Source organism: Pleurodeles waltl, chromosome 10 (genome assembly GCF_031143425.1).
Source record: "Pleurodeles waltl isolate 20211129_DDA chromosome 10, aPleWal1.hap1.20221129, whole genome shotgun sequence".
Lineage (NCBI taxonomy): Eukaryota > Metazoa > Chordata > Amphibia > Caudata > Salamandridae > Pleurodeles > Pleurodeles waltl.
Window position 1 is genome coordinate 622,742,035 of NC_090449.1, and position 14,542 is coordinate 622,756,576.

The following is a 14,542-nucleotide window of genomic DNA, read 5'->3' on the forward strand; positions in this document are numbered from 1 at the left end:
AATGGACAACACGATGTCCGCATCCGCATCCATGTCACTCTCGCTCACCGAGCTCACTCTCATGCCCGTACTGTATTTCTTGGCTTTACATACGGCCGCAAAGTGGCCCATCTTCCTGCATTTAGAACAGCTTTTGGACAAGGCAGGGCAGGTCCTGCTGTCCGCTAAGTGGTCCCTTGACCCGCATCTAAAACAAGTGAGCGACCTCCTGCCTCCCCCTCTATCGCTCGCCGCCCTGTCTGGAGTCTTGGGCGCATGTTTATGCCTGTCCTGCACATAGAACACATTTGAAGCCTGACTAGTGCTCGCCAGTTCCTTAGAAGACATCATGGAGCGTTCCACTGCCTTTGCAATGGCCATCACTTCTTTCAGTGAAGGATTCCTGCATGCAAGCAACCGTTCCTGCACTTTCTTCGAATGGCAGTAGAACACCACCTGGTCTCTGATGTACGTATCAGTCATCTCCGCAAATTCACAGTCTTGGGCCAAAACTCGTAGGCACGCAATGTACTCTTCGATAGTCTCTCCTTCCTCCTGTTTCCGCAGTGCGAATTTATGGCGCCCCACCATGATGTTACACTCCTCAGCATACTGCAGCTCAAGTCGCTTAACGGCCTCCTGGTATTCATTTAGAGGAGTTGTAGCCCCAGGGGCATTCACATAAACCGGCAAGCTATCAAAAACCTCCTGGCCCGCCTTCCCCAACAGTCCGAATAACAGCGACTTTTTCCGCTCGGGGCTATACCCCTTACCATCAATGGAGACGATATAGTTCTCAAATGCGCGCAGCCATCCCTTCCATTTCATGCACGGCTTACCAGGAGAGTCCAGGAAGAGAGGAGGCACGCAGATATGACCGGTCTGCGACATGACGGAAAAGTGGGCTCCGCTCCCGGAGAGACCACTTGATATAGGTGCAGCAGCAACTATGGAAGTCTCCTAGGCGGCGCGGGAGGATATCCCAACACGTCGGACAGCCGAGGACCACCAGTACACGGGCCACTTCCAATGAGGTGTGCACAAGTGGGCAGGAAACCCGGGGCACAGGCCTACTTCCTGGTCCTCACGTGGCAGGGATCGTCAGAGATCGTCGCTTGGAGCTCCCCAGCATCAGCTCACCGAGAGCAGTGCACGTGGTCATCGGCGGGGAGACATCAGCGCGCCCCATTGACATCAGGAACCATCAGGCATGGAGGGCTTCACTCGTGGGCCATGTTAGAAGCTGTGACCCTCGTCGCCATTTGTAGTGGCAAGAATGAAGGATGCGAGGCAGCTGCATTATGTTCAAACCGTTCTTTATTCTTTTCCTGCCACTAACAACAAGGCCCACGAGGAGCCGGCGAGAGCACCGCCGAGTCGCGTCTTCGCGCGCCGCTTTCTTTCTGTGCCTCGCGCCGCCCCCTGACATCACGACTATCCTCGATGCGGATTGGCCGCGACGTCAGGAGGCTATAAACATTAAGGAAGGACAAACCCTGTCCCCCGCGTCTAGTACGTCAACTCACGTACGACAGCTTCACTTTATTTCTTACCGATTCTAGACTGGTTAATACAAGCACTTAAAGTCTGTAGATAGACGTCTTTTATAGAGCACAGTTAAAAACAATGGTAATAACAGGTAATATCTTTTTCTGTACTCAGAGATAAGGAATGTGTTGAGCCAAAATGATTTTTAAAAGTGCTCTGAGAGTCGCAGTCAGTACTCGGATTCAAACGCGCTGGCATGTCAGAACAGAGGTGCTTTTGGAGATGAGGAGGAGTAGTGAGATATCATTGCATTTGGCAAATCAGGTCAGAGGTATCCTTTCAGAACCAGTGGATGCTTCAATAATGATATACTAGGGCATGATCCAGGTGGAGAGACGTATTTTAGGGGCCATGATTTACCAGGGCAGGCTAAACGTATGTTTGCGCCATGATGTGCAGGTTCTTAACACAGGTACAGAGCCATGAGATGCAAGTTCAGTTAGAGAGAGATGCCATAGGAGCCTTGATATATCAGTTCACAATACTGGGAGAGAGGCGTACTGTAGGAATCATTGATATACCGGTGCAGGATTCAAGTACAGAGGTGTACCATAGGAGCCATGATGTACCAGAGAAGGAGACAACAGGAGGTCTGTAGGAGCCATGATGTACCAGTGAAGGAGACAAGAGGAGGTCTGTAGGAGCCATGATGTACCAGTGAAGGAGACAAGAGGAGGTCTGCCGTAGGAGCCATGATGTACCAGTGCAGGAGACAAGAGGAGGTCTGTAGGAGCCATGATGTACCAGTGCAGGAGACAAGAGGAGGTCTGCCGTAGGAGCCATGATGTACCAGTGAAGGAGACAAGAGGAGGTCTGTAGGAGCCATGATGTACCAGAGAAGGAGACAACAGGAGGTCTGTAGGAGCCATGATGTATCAGTGAAGGAGACAAGAGGAGGTCTGTAGGAGCCATGATGTACCAGTGAAGGAGACAAGAGGAGGTCTGTAGGAGCCATGATGTACCAGTGAAGGAGACAAGAGGAGGTCTGTAGGAGCCATGATGTACCAGTGCAGGAGACAAGAGGAGGTCTGCCGTAGGAGCCATGATGTACCAGTGCAGGAGACAAGAGGAGGTCTGTAGGAGCCATGATGTACCAGTGCAGGAGACAAGAAGAGGTCTGCCGTAGGAGCCATGATGTACCAGTGCAGGAGACAAGAGGAGGTCTGCCGTAGGAGCCATGATGTACCAGTGCAGGATATACGTAGAGAAGCATAATGTAGGAATCACTGATACCGTAGGAGCCACAATGTTCCAGTGCAAGATGAAATATCAGTACATGACACGGGTGAGAAGGCGTACTGTAGGAGCCATATAAACGTCTACTGAGATAAAATGGTGCAATGCAAATCAGCTTTGACTAATAGGATGCATATCCATATTCTGGGCCAGGATAGCGGTGCATTGTGAGAACTGTTTAAGTGACGCAATACTTGGAAAGCACTGCATGATGCAAATCAAGATAGGTGCATTGCCAGAGTTCCATGCACGTCTCGTGGACATTATGCTAGTGCACGATGCAAAGGCAGTATCATGGTTTATCATGAGAGTTCAATGGATGTGGGTGTCTTGCAGGTCTAGAAAGAGGCCCATTGACACAGGTCTGTGAATGGTTCACTACTAGGATATTAATGCATGGCGAAAGACAAGACAGAGGGGCCCAGAGAGCTCTGTGGAGAGGGTCACTAATTGGATAGTGATGCATGGTGAAGGTCTTTATAAACCTCCACCGAAAGAGCAGCGTGTATTTCTCTCAACTGGCACATCAGTGCAGGATGCAGAGAAGTGGAGAGTTACATTCTGGGACCCATGTGAATGACTGATGTAGGTCACAATAGCCATGTGTTATGTTAGAAAGATTGCTCGGTAAAATGAGCAGTTGCTGCTGAGCTCTTTCTTTGATCTACAGGTAGCAAATTCAAATCCTGTTGAGGTTGACTGAGCCTTTCATCCTTCCTGAGTCGATAAAATGAGTGCCGATTTCAACCGGGAAAATAATATTTGCATATACAATGTTCTAGATAGTCATATACATAATAGGTTACTTTTGTTATTATTATTTTCAAAATCTCTCGATGTCTCAATAATGGGAAAGCTAAGAATATTGCAGGTTGGGAAAGAAGCACGTTTGGAAAACCTTTAATACAGTAGCATCCGCGGTGGCAAGCTAAATTACGCTTTGAGTCAAGCACTTATTGGTGTGTGTGAGACCTGCATGTCACAAGTTACATTCCGAACAGTCCACGTTCACCCTTTCACCCTCTCAAGACAAAACATTTAGGGCCATTACCTTCGGTAAAATTAAGATCTGACATTTACGGTACACAGAATTGTGCTAAATAAAAAAACATTTATTATTACATTCGTTTAAGTTGTCATTTGTTAATTGCTGGTTCAGTTGATATGTTATAGCATGTACAATGTTATTGTTCTTTGTGATAGTGTACTAAAAAACAAAGGGGCATATTTATGACCCCATTGCTCCACCGTGGCGTCACTTTTTGTGACGCAACAGAGGTACATTCCTTGCAAGCATATCTATAAGGCCACAAGGCAGCGCAAATCATTGTGTTGCTTTTCTCTGCACAAGGCAGGCATTCCATGGGCATTGCAGTGGGTGTTCCCACGCAACAGCCATAGATTTTGAGGCGTCCCCAGATTTACCAACCCTGGTAAACCTGAGGATGTGCCAAAACCTTACACCTCCCCAGGTGAGGCGCAAGGAGGAGAAATACCTTTATCTCTCCTCGTATTTTGTTCTCTGCAGAATGTGCTGCACATACCGGAAAAAAAGCCTCCCAGGTTTGTTGTTGTGCAGGAAGGTGTCCCTTCCTGCACAAAAACAACCCTGCATGCAATGCAGACACCCTTGTACCATGATGCAAGGGTGCCTGAGTTGGTGCTAGGCAGCCCATTGTGCACCAGCACAGGACGAAAAGACAGGAGGGAGAGGGCAGGCAGGCCACACAGGAACACATGCACACTGACACTCATTCATTCACACATGTGCGTACACACACATCCATTCACAATACTCATTATCAAACATTCAAACATGCACGCATGCACCATTCATTAAAAAAAAAAAAAACACACACTCACCTTCAGCTCTGCCTCGGTGATCCCAGGAGGGTTGGGAGTGTTGCCTTTCCTCACTGGCTAACCTAAGGTCAGCCGATGACGGAAGGCAGCAGTCCCAACTCATCACAGAGTGTGATGGGGTCAGTGAGACTGCTGACCACACCCCACTCTGTGACAAGGTGTCACTGATTGACACTCGGCCTGGGCGCTTCAGGACTTTAAACTGAAGAACCCAGATCCGAATCAACTGGTGACATTCCTCATCATCATGAGTGGGAGGGCCTCGAGGCACGTTTGCTAGGCTGAAGAGGTCATGCCCACAGGGCTGTGACTTCTTCAGCACAGCAAAGTTTAGCTCTGGCAGCCGGGAGCCTGCCCAAATAGTGCATGTCTAGCTCCTGGCTGCCTGACCTGAAAATGAAGAGTGTCTGTCAGGCTACCCTTTGCTCAGCCTGACAGACAATCTTCTTGAGGGACAAAAGGGGGGGGGCATGGCCCCTCAGCTGCAAAGGACGGGCTGCAGCTGTTCCTGTCTTTTCCAAGTGATGCAACAAAGCAAAGTGACGCTGCACTCATACGTCAGGGCCCCCAACTCTTTTGTCTTGCCGCTCATTACAGTTTTTTTTTACTTGTGATGTAGTTTTCTTTAACTAAATGTTCATTTATTAAAATGTACTGTGTAAATATTTGGCAACAAGAGAAACTGGAACATAAAAGTAAATAAATAGGTGTGACTTTGAGAAAATAAACAAAACAAGAAACAGCAGGTATAATGGGCGGCAGATAAATTATTATAGTGTGACTACTTAACATATATATAAATTTATACAGTGGTGAGTTTATTAGTGTGGGATAAAAGGCAGTGTTGTTAAATTCTAATACCAATACTATAGAATCTTTATCCCTCCTACTATGCCTCATGCCATGAGATTTCCTTATTGAGTTTCCTAAATTGGAGACTTGGAGCAGAGAGGTAGGACGCTGACGGATAGGTGTTGCTCACACATCTCCCTGCTCACTTACGCCCCCCTCCGAATGTCCGTTAGCCATACATCTTCATCTGCAAAGGGATGAGTGTAAGTGCTGACGCTTCACAGTCCAGCAGCTCACACACACCAAGAATGAATTATCTGCGCTTAACTACTATAGTTCATGACATTACCAGAGGAGCGCCATGTAGGAATCCGTTTGCACAGGACTGCAAAAGATGTGGCCTTCTAGAGCAGGAGTTGGTTCATTAATCCAGAGAAATAGGGTGTCACTTGTGCCCAGGCTGACCTGCCAAGAGAATGAAATGATACATTATGCTCTCTCTGTACATACCCTGTGCCAAGTTAGCCTGGATCAAAGGCAAAGGAAGTGGAAGTCTGGGCACAGACATGCGTTCACATAATAGCAACTGCAATATACATAGGACACTGTGCTCTGCCATGAACAAAATACAACTTTAATTGGCCCATTGTTTAATGTGTGCCATTCGTTTCAGATGGTGAGCACCCCTGGTACTCATTTCTGGGACACAAGACTTATTTTTCAACATCAGACTTTGATGCAGAAGAAAAGAGAGAGAAAGGCAGAAAAGATAGAAGGGAGAAGGAAGAAAAATATAGGACAACAGTGACAAAGAGAGAAAGCATGGATAGAAAAAGAACCTGCAAGAGTGACCCAAAGAGAGAGGAAGTGTAGAGTGGTGAAAGACATAGACATTGGGTGGGATAAAGACTAGACATGATTGCAGCGTTTAATTTGTAAAAAAAAAAAAAGAAAGTGCCAGGGCCTATATGAGGAGGCCACTGCAGCTTGCGCTACTCATCGCCCCTTCTAGTGGTGCCACTGAGAGTACCAATACAATACTAACCATCACACTTCTACAATTCCGACAGTTCAGACTAATCTGGGCCCCAAAGCTAAAAGAGTAGCTTGGGCAGCAGGTATTAGTCATTTTGAATGTACAATGAAGTACAAAAATAACTGATGTTGTGCTCACCTCTAAATTAGATATACAGTGCCACCATGTGGCAGACTGTCATAAGTGTCTTTGTTGACAATTAAGTGTGTGTCCAAACATCGGTACCCACTGGCTCAAATTAAGCTCTGCATGGTTGGTGTTCTGAACTAATGGTATTCGGCAGTGCTGAGGGCAGGCTCCTGAAGAATAACTGTATTTATTTTTGTGCAAATTAATCACTGCATAGAGCAAAGGGCTAATCATACAAGGCCAGATGTACTAAACACTGGTTGAAATTTGTGGCCAGTATTTTGTAACTATGGTGTTATTTTGGAAATTTGCAAACTGATCTAAGCACTAATAGGTTGGTCCACAAAATACCTAATTGTAGTGGGTCACAATTTGACCTACCTCATGAAACACTTTTTGAATCACTAAATGCATTTCATATATAGGAAAAGGGGCTTTTGAGTTTGTAAGCTATGTGATATACCAATTCGGAAGGGTTCCTATCACTAAAACCCTTTGAACATCAGGTCTAGAATTCCTAGGTAAACGCAGGTCAGTGTAGGCCACCAGGTGCTAGTTATGGATTTCATTTGGAGGCATCCGATGAGCTGTCGCACTATCAAGAGTCCAAGGAATGTGATGGTAACTATTTATATAGCACACACACACTGAACTAGCTCTAGGTGCTTGAATAATAGTTGTTTACTACTGCTCTACTCAACGGTACTAATTTTATTGATATCACAAGATATTTTTTCATCAATAAAGTCAAGGTCATTAGAAAGACTTTCCTAACCACACATAAGGCCCACAAATTTATGGATACCCGTAGTACGAGAACTCTAATTATCCACTTTGATTATCCACTTTGAACCTATTCAAAATCTGGCTCCCGTTTAGATCCGTGTCCCCTTGATATTTTAGGCAAGCTCTCTCAACAAAATTTAGAATTAACTGTCCATCTTCTAAATCTAACTGTATTGAATGGAGTAGTCCCTAGTTGCTGGGAAACAGCCTTAGTTACCACTTTGCTGAAAAAGCCTAATGCTGATTCACAATTATGGTCCTATTATAGGCCCATATCCCTTTTATCCATATTTTTGAAACTGCTAGAAAAACATGTGAATGTGCAACTAACACAACTTATAAAGCAGAATGACCTACTTCATCCTTCTCAGCCAGGCTCTCGGGCAGATTATTGCACTGAATCTGCACTGCTTGGGGTCACTGAATTCCTTAGACACAAATTGGATGAGGGAGAAGGAGCTGCACTCCTGCTTTTAGACCTGAGTGCAGCCTTTGATACTGTCAATCATGAAATACTAGTTAAAAGACTTGATGGACTGGGCATACGAGGCAAAGCGCTAGCTTGGATAGAATCCTTTTTGATTGGTCGCTTCTTTTAGGTTCACTCAAATCAGTCCAGAGCTCAGCAAGGTACGCTGATGTCAGGAGTGCCTTGTTGAGAGTTTTGGCCTCACTCTTCTCTCTTATGCAGATGAGACTCAAATTATGGTCTCTCTGTCTTCGAAGAACCAATCTACTGCGGATGCACTTCCCCTCTGTCTTCAGCAAGTGGCAGACTTTTTGAAGCTTAATGGGGACAAATCTGAAGTACTCCTGGTTGTAAATCTCCTACATTGTAGATGCCCCCACCTTTGGTCAGTATCCTTAGCTGCTCCCCCACTCCCTGGTGCGTCGGTGAAAAGTCTGGGAGTATGGTTGGATCAGGAGCTGTAAATGTGGCTACATCTAACTAAGGTGGCTGCTACTTGTTTTGGCATTTTGAAATGGCTGAAAATAATAAAATACTGTATTCCATTTACAGCACAGCAGACCGTACTCCAAGCATTCGTTACTTCAAGGCTGGATTACGGTAATATTCTCTATCTTGGAGTGACAAGAACCTTGTTACAATGCCTGCAAATAGTGCAGAATGCAGCAGCATGTCTCGTACTTTGCCCGGCTCAGTTCACTAGTTCTGCCACCTTACTTTATTCTCTCCATTGGCTGCCCGTGGACAAACGGGTGCATTTGAAAGCACTCTGCTTTATGTATAAATGTCTCCACATCACTGCCCCCTCCTACCTGAGCTCCACAGTCACCTATTATGTACTGCAGCGTATGCTTAGGTCGAGTTATCAGAACCTTGCTGTGGTCCCTAGTGTCAGAAGGGCCCGCAAGGTGGCTGTTCCTTCCGCATTTTCGGTCCTAAACTATTGAACAACCACTCACCACGTCTGAAAGAATGTAAATCCCACCTAGAATTCTGGAAGCTGTTGAAAATGTGGCTATCCCCTTTAGTTTAGTCCTGAGAGAGCTAGTCATTGGTTACCGTAGCTTGGCTTGTGCTGGGAAACCCACTGGGTAGCTATGAGCTTTATAAATTAAGTAATCAATTAATCAAAAAAGAATGAGTTATCCCAGCTGGGATTCAGTTATGTTACATGGATACCCGGGGGACATTCACACTAATGGAATAATATAATCACTCATATTAACCTATCTGGCGGATATTGTAAATAATATGCAAGAATGCCCCACCCAGACGTTTACATTTCTGGAGGATTGGAGGAGATGAACCATACGTTTTCCTAAACACAGTGACCCTCCTTCCAACATTGCTGGTAATCCAGTCGGCATCTGATTCTGGATTACATCTTTTCCAGTTTTAAAAAGGGAGTGAGTACACTGCCTTGCATATCAGCATACAATCTGCCAAATGCATTGTGGTAAATGCAGAGCTTGATTACAATCACTTCAGTTAAAAAGTCTTTAGTTTTCACCATTTTTGGTGTAGCTAGTGTTGTGTATCTCTAGAAACGTGTTTAAGAATGCAGGTCATTCTTCAGTAGAGTATAACACTTCATATGTGGGTGTTCTGGCAGTGCTGCTCCCAGGTGGGCGAATTGTGTGATGGTATGCCAGGCAGTGTGCTCCCTTCCCCTTAGCTTTTGCAGTAATACTGTATCCTCTTCCACACAAATAGTGCCAGGTAAAACCTTTGATTGGTTCATGGACAATATCATCCAATGTGGGTTTTGTGGGTCAGGCATGCATTATTATCAGGTTACAACACCAGGTAAATAGCACAATCTATGGTATCCATATTTACAAGGTGTAGTATAAACTTAATGATGAGGCACTCCTAATAACGGCCTAAAATAGTATTGATAAGTAATAATAAAATAAATTCTGTCAACCCGAGAATAAACTCAAATAAATGTGTCTTTTACTTGAAGGCAACACTACATATTCAGACACAATCCAAGTTTAGGCCTTATGGTTTCCAAAGCTAACAGAGTTGAAATTGATACAGAAGTCAACAGCGTGCTCTTTGGAGTGTGGGAGAAATATGATGTACACAGTTCCATAATATCAGCTTCTGATCAGATGTATGTTGATTTGGCATTGGATGCAAACAAGTCCATGTAGTCAACAACATCAAAAGAGACTGACTCCATACAAAAGGAATATGCATGACTATTATATGCCCAAAAGGGACAAGGCACCTGAAGGCTCACTCTCCCATCATGGCTGCGATTAATTACTCTGCCTACCCTTTCCTAGAAGTGATGTGTTGGTGATAAACCCTGTTTGTTCAACACAAAAATATGATTTACATGATTACATCACCTATGATGGGTCACTCCAGAACCTGGAAAGAGAGGCACTTTTAAAACTATAGCAGTGATGAAGATGCTATTAATTACGTTTGTAAGTCCAGGAAGTCAGGCCGCCTATTTCTAAGGAGATCCTAGGACAAGAACACTATCTTTTGAATGCAGTCTTCAAGACACAGAGGCCACTTCATTACAGTGATGAGCCCAATACAACATGAAACATGCTTGTGATTGATGACCATCTTTAAGAGATGTCAGTCTTTGTCGAGGCCCAGTCAATGCCATGCATTACTCAGAATGTTTGTTTGGATTTATAGAAGCTTAAAGTGGATTTCCCCTAGGAATATCCTACAGTTTCTGCATGTGATGCGTTTCTGGGGTGAACCTTCTTCATATGTGGCAGTAGTGGAGGGAAGGTTGGCGGACTGTAGGGGATCGTAAGGAAGGCGTGGCCCATCCTTTAGGGCAGAGGGGCCACACCCACCCACATTTTGCCCCTCATGAAGAGTGTCTGTCATGCTGAACAAAGGTCAGCCTGACAGACACTCTTCATTTTTAGCTCAGACAGCCAGGAGTGAGACATGTGCGATTTGCGCAGACTACTGGCTGCCTGAGCTGAACTTTGCTGGGCTGAGGAGGTCACAGCTCCTATGGGCGTGACCTCCTCGGCTCAGCAAAGGTGCCTCGAGGCCCTCCCTGGGTGACGAGGAAAGCCTCACCCATTGACACTCACCCTGGGCGCTTCAGGTTTAAGCCCTGAAGCGCCCAGGGTGAGTGTCAATCAGTGACACTTCGTCACAGAGTGGGGTGGGGTCAGCAGTCTCACTGACCCATCCCACTCTGTGACGAGGCTGGGACTGCTCCCTTCCCGGAAGGCAGCAGTCCCAGCCTTCCTGGGACCTCGAGGCTGAAGGTAAGTGTGTGTGTGTGTGTGTGATATTTTAAAATAAATCTTTGGTGCGTGCGTGCATGTTTGAATGTTATGAGTGTTAATGGATGTGTGTGCGTGTGTGAAAGAATGAGTGTGTGTGTGTGATGTTTTTAAATGAATGTTTGGTGCGTGCGTGCATGTTTGAATGGTATGAGTGTTGTTAATGGATGTGCGTGCATGCATGTGTGTGAAAGAATGAATGTGTGTGAACTTTTAAAATGAATGTTTGGTGCGTGCGTGCATGTTTGAATGTTATGAGTGTTGTTAATGGATCTGCGTGCATGCGTGTCTGTGTGTGAAAGAATGTGTGTGTGTGTGTGGGTGTGCTTCCTGCCCCTCCCTCCTAAAGCTGCCGGCCGCCACTGTCGTAAGGTATACTTTTTTGTATTGCACCTCAAAGTGGTTTTTGTACATTTTTTGGTTTTATGTAACAGTTAAACGTTTAAGTGTAAGTATGTAAAGATTACATTTATGCTGGTTTTGGTACACAAACGTGAAAATCAATGCTCTTGATGTATTGATGGTGAATGAATTAGCTAACTTATATTCAGATAAGGAAGCGATTGGGTAAGTTTGTAAGAACAATTCGTAAGGCAGTTTCAGACTTTAATTGGTGCCAATGAATGCCTGTAATAATTGTACTTTTTTTACATAAATGCCACTGGTTCAAATCCTAGGAATCATCCTATGTGGATGAGCTGGGGGCTACATTCTAACCCCATCCCCAATTCCTAATCCAGAGTAAGGCAATAATTTCGTTAGGTCAGTGTGCAGGTTTTGTTTGATGTGCTTTCTTGTTAATCATTTCTTGTGCAGTGCACCTTTTGCCAATTCTTTGACCTCTTGATGCTGTTGGCAGTCTCGATCTGTAGACTGCAGTCATCAGCTGGTGAGTTTTCCCAAGAGATGGGCTTGTTGGTGGACAGAAGCTCATGTATTGTGATATTTTATCTAATATGTGTTATTGTCATCTGCAAGTTCTGCATTATCCCTGTGGAAAGTGATCCATTCTAGTGAGTCGATTTTCGCAATTTTACATGTGCCTCGAGTTAGGTGATCAACGGATACTGTGCTTTAGTGGAAGTGTCAGAATGAATTCATGAATTGGGAGTACTAAGGAAAAACTAACAGCCGGACGTAAGCATTAGTTACCAACTGGGCACTTAAATACTTTCCACGGCTAGGAAGAAGCAACGTTTGAACAGATGAGTATGGCAATTAACATAGAGTACTTTAACTTACTGCAATGTCTCCTTCTTCTAGCCTCATTCCAGCCAGTGATGCTGCAAAATTCAACAGAGGTGGTTAGGAGTAAGCTGGCACATCACACAACAATATGTAGTGGACCACTATACTGAAAACTGCCAACATGGTAGCCCACAGCTAATGATTACTCTTCAGAAACAGGATGAGTAACATGCCAGGAATGTATCAGTTTAAGAAGAAGAACAGTGTTCCCTAATTGAACGCAGGCATTACTAAAATTATACTTGAATGACAACTTTCAGCATTACACTTTAAAGCTTGGATGCACTGAAAGATTTGTTTTTTTCTCAGCGCAAGAGAAAGAAACACACACTAAAGGGACATCAAACACATCAATGACAACTAGATCTGAAGATTTTAAAGCCTATTGAATTGCTCATACTTCAAAGGGATGCTTTAGCAGTCAATAATTACGCCACTTTGGTCAAGTAATGGATTCATACCATTCAGCCTCAATAAATCGTATGGGTCATTGCAAGCAGGTCGGCAGACATTTTGAGACCTAATACACACATTCCTGTACCTGGCTAATGTCGAAATTGTGTAATGTTAGTATGCTTTCACAGGGACCTTATCAGATATATCTTTAAAGAAGGCAATTGTAATTTACGAAGAGTAATAAAGAACCCCTCACTTCATAATAAGATCCTGGGCCATATTTGTTAATATTTTTAACACCCAGAAGACATTCTGGAGTTAAATGTTTTAACTATAAATGACCCCACTCTTCCACATCACATTTATACTACATTTCATAGGTACATTAAGGATGAAACGCTTTAAAATATACAAAAGAAGCTTGCTGTAAAAAATGAGCCGGAGGAAATTCCTGTGCACCACATTCACTTACTGAGAGGGTTTTCCCTAAACTCCTTTAATCAGCAACTGGGATTTGTCAAAACCTTTAAGATTTTTGTAAGTTGACACAATTGATCAGCCTCCCCATTCAGAAAACTGTCTCTGCGCAAACCTTTACTCTGAAAAGTATGACATGCACAGTAAAGCAAATCTGCAGTAAAATCATTGAGTTAATAACTGTCCTTCATTTATCCTTAGCAGTTTAAAGGGTTCGTTATATGGAAGCTAGACATTTGTAAGTACATACTAGGTTAAAATGGCGTTACTCCATTTTCTACGTCTCTAAATATAAAGTACTTGTAGTTTCGAGCATTAGGAACATTTACTAGATATTTTTTTTAAATAGCACTTCGTTGTTTTAAATATAGTAATTGGGAAATTATATCACTATGAAATTGAAATTCTTTTTACATATTTTATTAGTAATTCATGTTTAGCAAACAAGTAACCAGTAAACGCGAAAACATATTATAAATTATGGGACTGATAAGATTTGAATCCAGGTATGATGATGCCTCTTTGAAGAGGGCAATCTTTCTGCTATTAAAAATGAGGAAACATATAAAATTAAATAGATTATAAACCATTAACTAAACCTCGGAGATAATGTTATGATTGATGAAAAGGCCACTGAAAAAAATATCTGATGGAATTACAATTTTCTTATCAAATTAAAACATACATGAGGGGCATATCAGGGCTTGTTAGACACCCCACCAGAGCGGGAATAGGTCGGGTTGGCAATGATGTTGGTGCTCACGAATTACTTTGTATGAAAGAGGGCTTATATATGTATAAGGAACGTCAGTACTGATTGCTATACTATCCTGCGAGATAGGCAGTGTTACCACAATGTTTTTGTTTTACACTGTCAAGAGCAAAATAAACCAAAAAATGTTTTTTAAAAAACATACATACACCACCAATACCTGTTACATTAAATTTGTTGTGGCTCACCTGGATTGTCTCCTGTGAATGCAACAATCTTACAGTTGGGATGAAAGTTATAGCGTTGAACATGATATGGTGAAATGGATCCCTAAGGAATAAATGGAATATCGTTATAGTTGTAGACTTTAAATTACAACCTTTGTTTTCAAAAAAACTTTGCAGAAGAGATGTATTAGCACAGACAAAAAGGCTTTGATTTAGCACCTGCTTTGTGCAAAGAAAACATTTAAATCATAATAGTGATGATCATCTTAGTAACTGTGTGTTCTTGAATTATTTCACTCAAAGTTGCATGATCAGTTTTCATATGCTGTTATATTAGCACTTGTCATAATGTGAACAAAACACCGA

At 43.5% G+C, this 14,542-nt stretch overlaps 1 protein-coding gene across 4 annotated transcripts in view; it reads right to left on the reverse strand.

The window, feature by feature from the left end:
* The window catches only part of XYLB (xylulokinase), an 830,291-nt gene that overhangs the window by 576,574 nt on the left and 239,175 nt on the right, over nucleotides 1–14,542 (reverse strand). For all 4 annotated transcript variants that reach the window (XR_011199144.1, XM_069211091.1, XM_069211089.1 and 1 more), the window contains 3 exons: nucleotides 14,198–14,279; nucleotides 12,359–12,399; nucleotides 5,768–5,883 (listed from right to left, as the gene is read on the reverse strand). Coding sequence is in view for 3 of the 4 variants with exons in the window: in XM_069211091.1 (XP_069067192.1) it covers nucleotides 5,768–5,883; nucleotides 12,359–12,399; nucleotides 14,198–14,279 (239 nt within the window). In the remaining variant the exon portion in view is untranslated. The remainder of the gene's footprint in view (nucleotides 1–5,767; nucleotides 5,884–12,358; nucleotides 12,400–14,197; nucleotides 14,280–14,542) is intronic.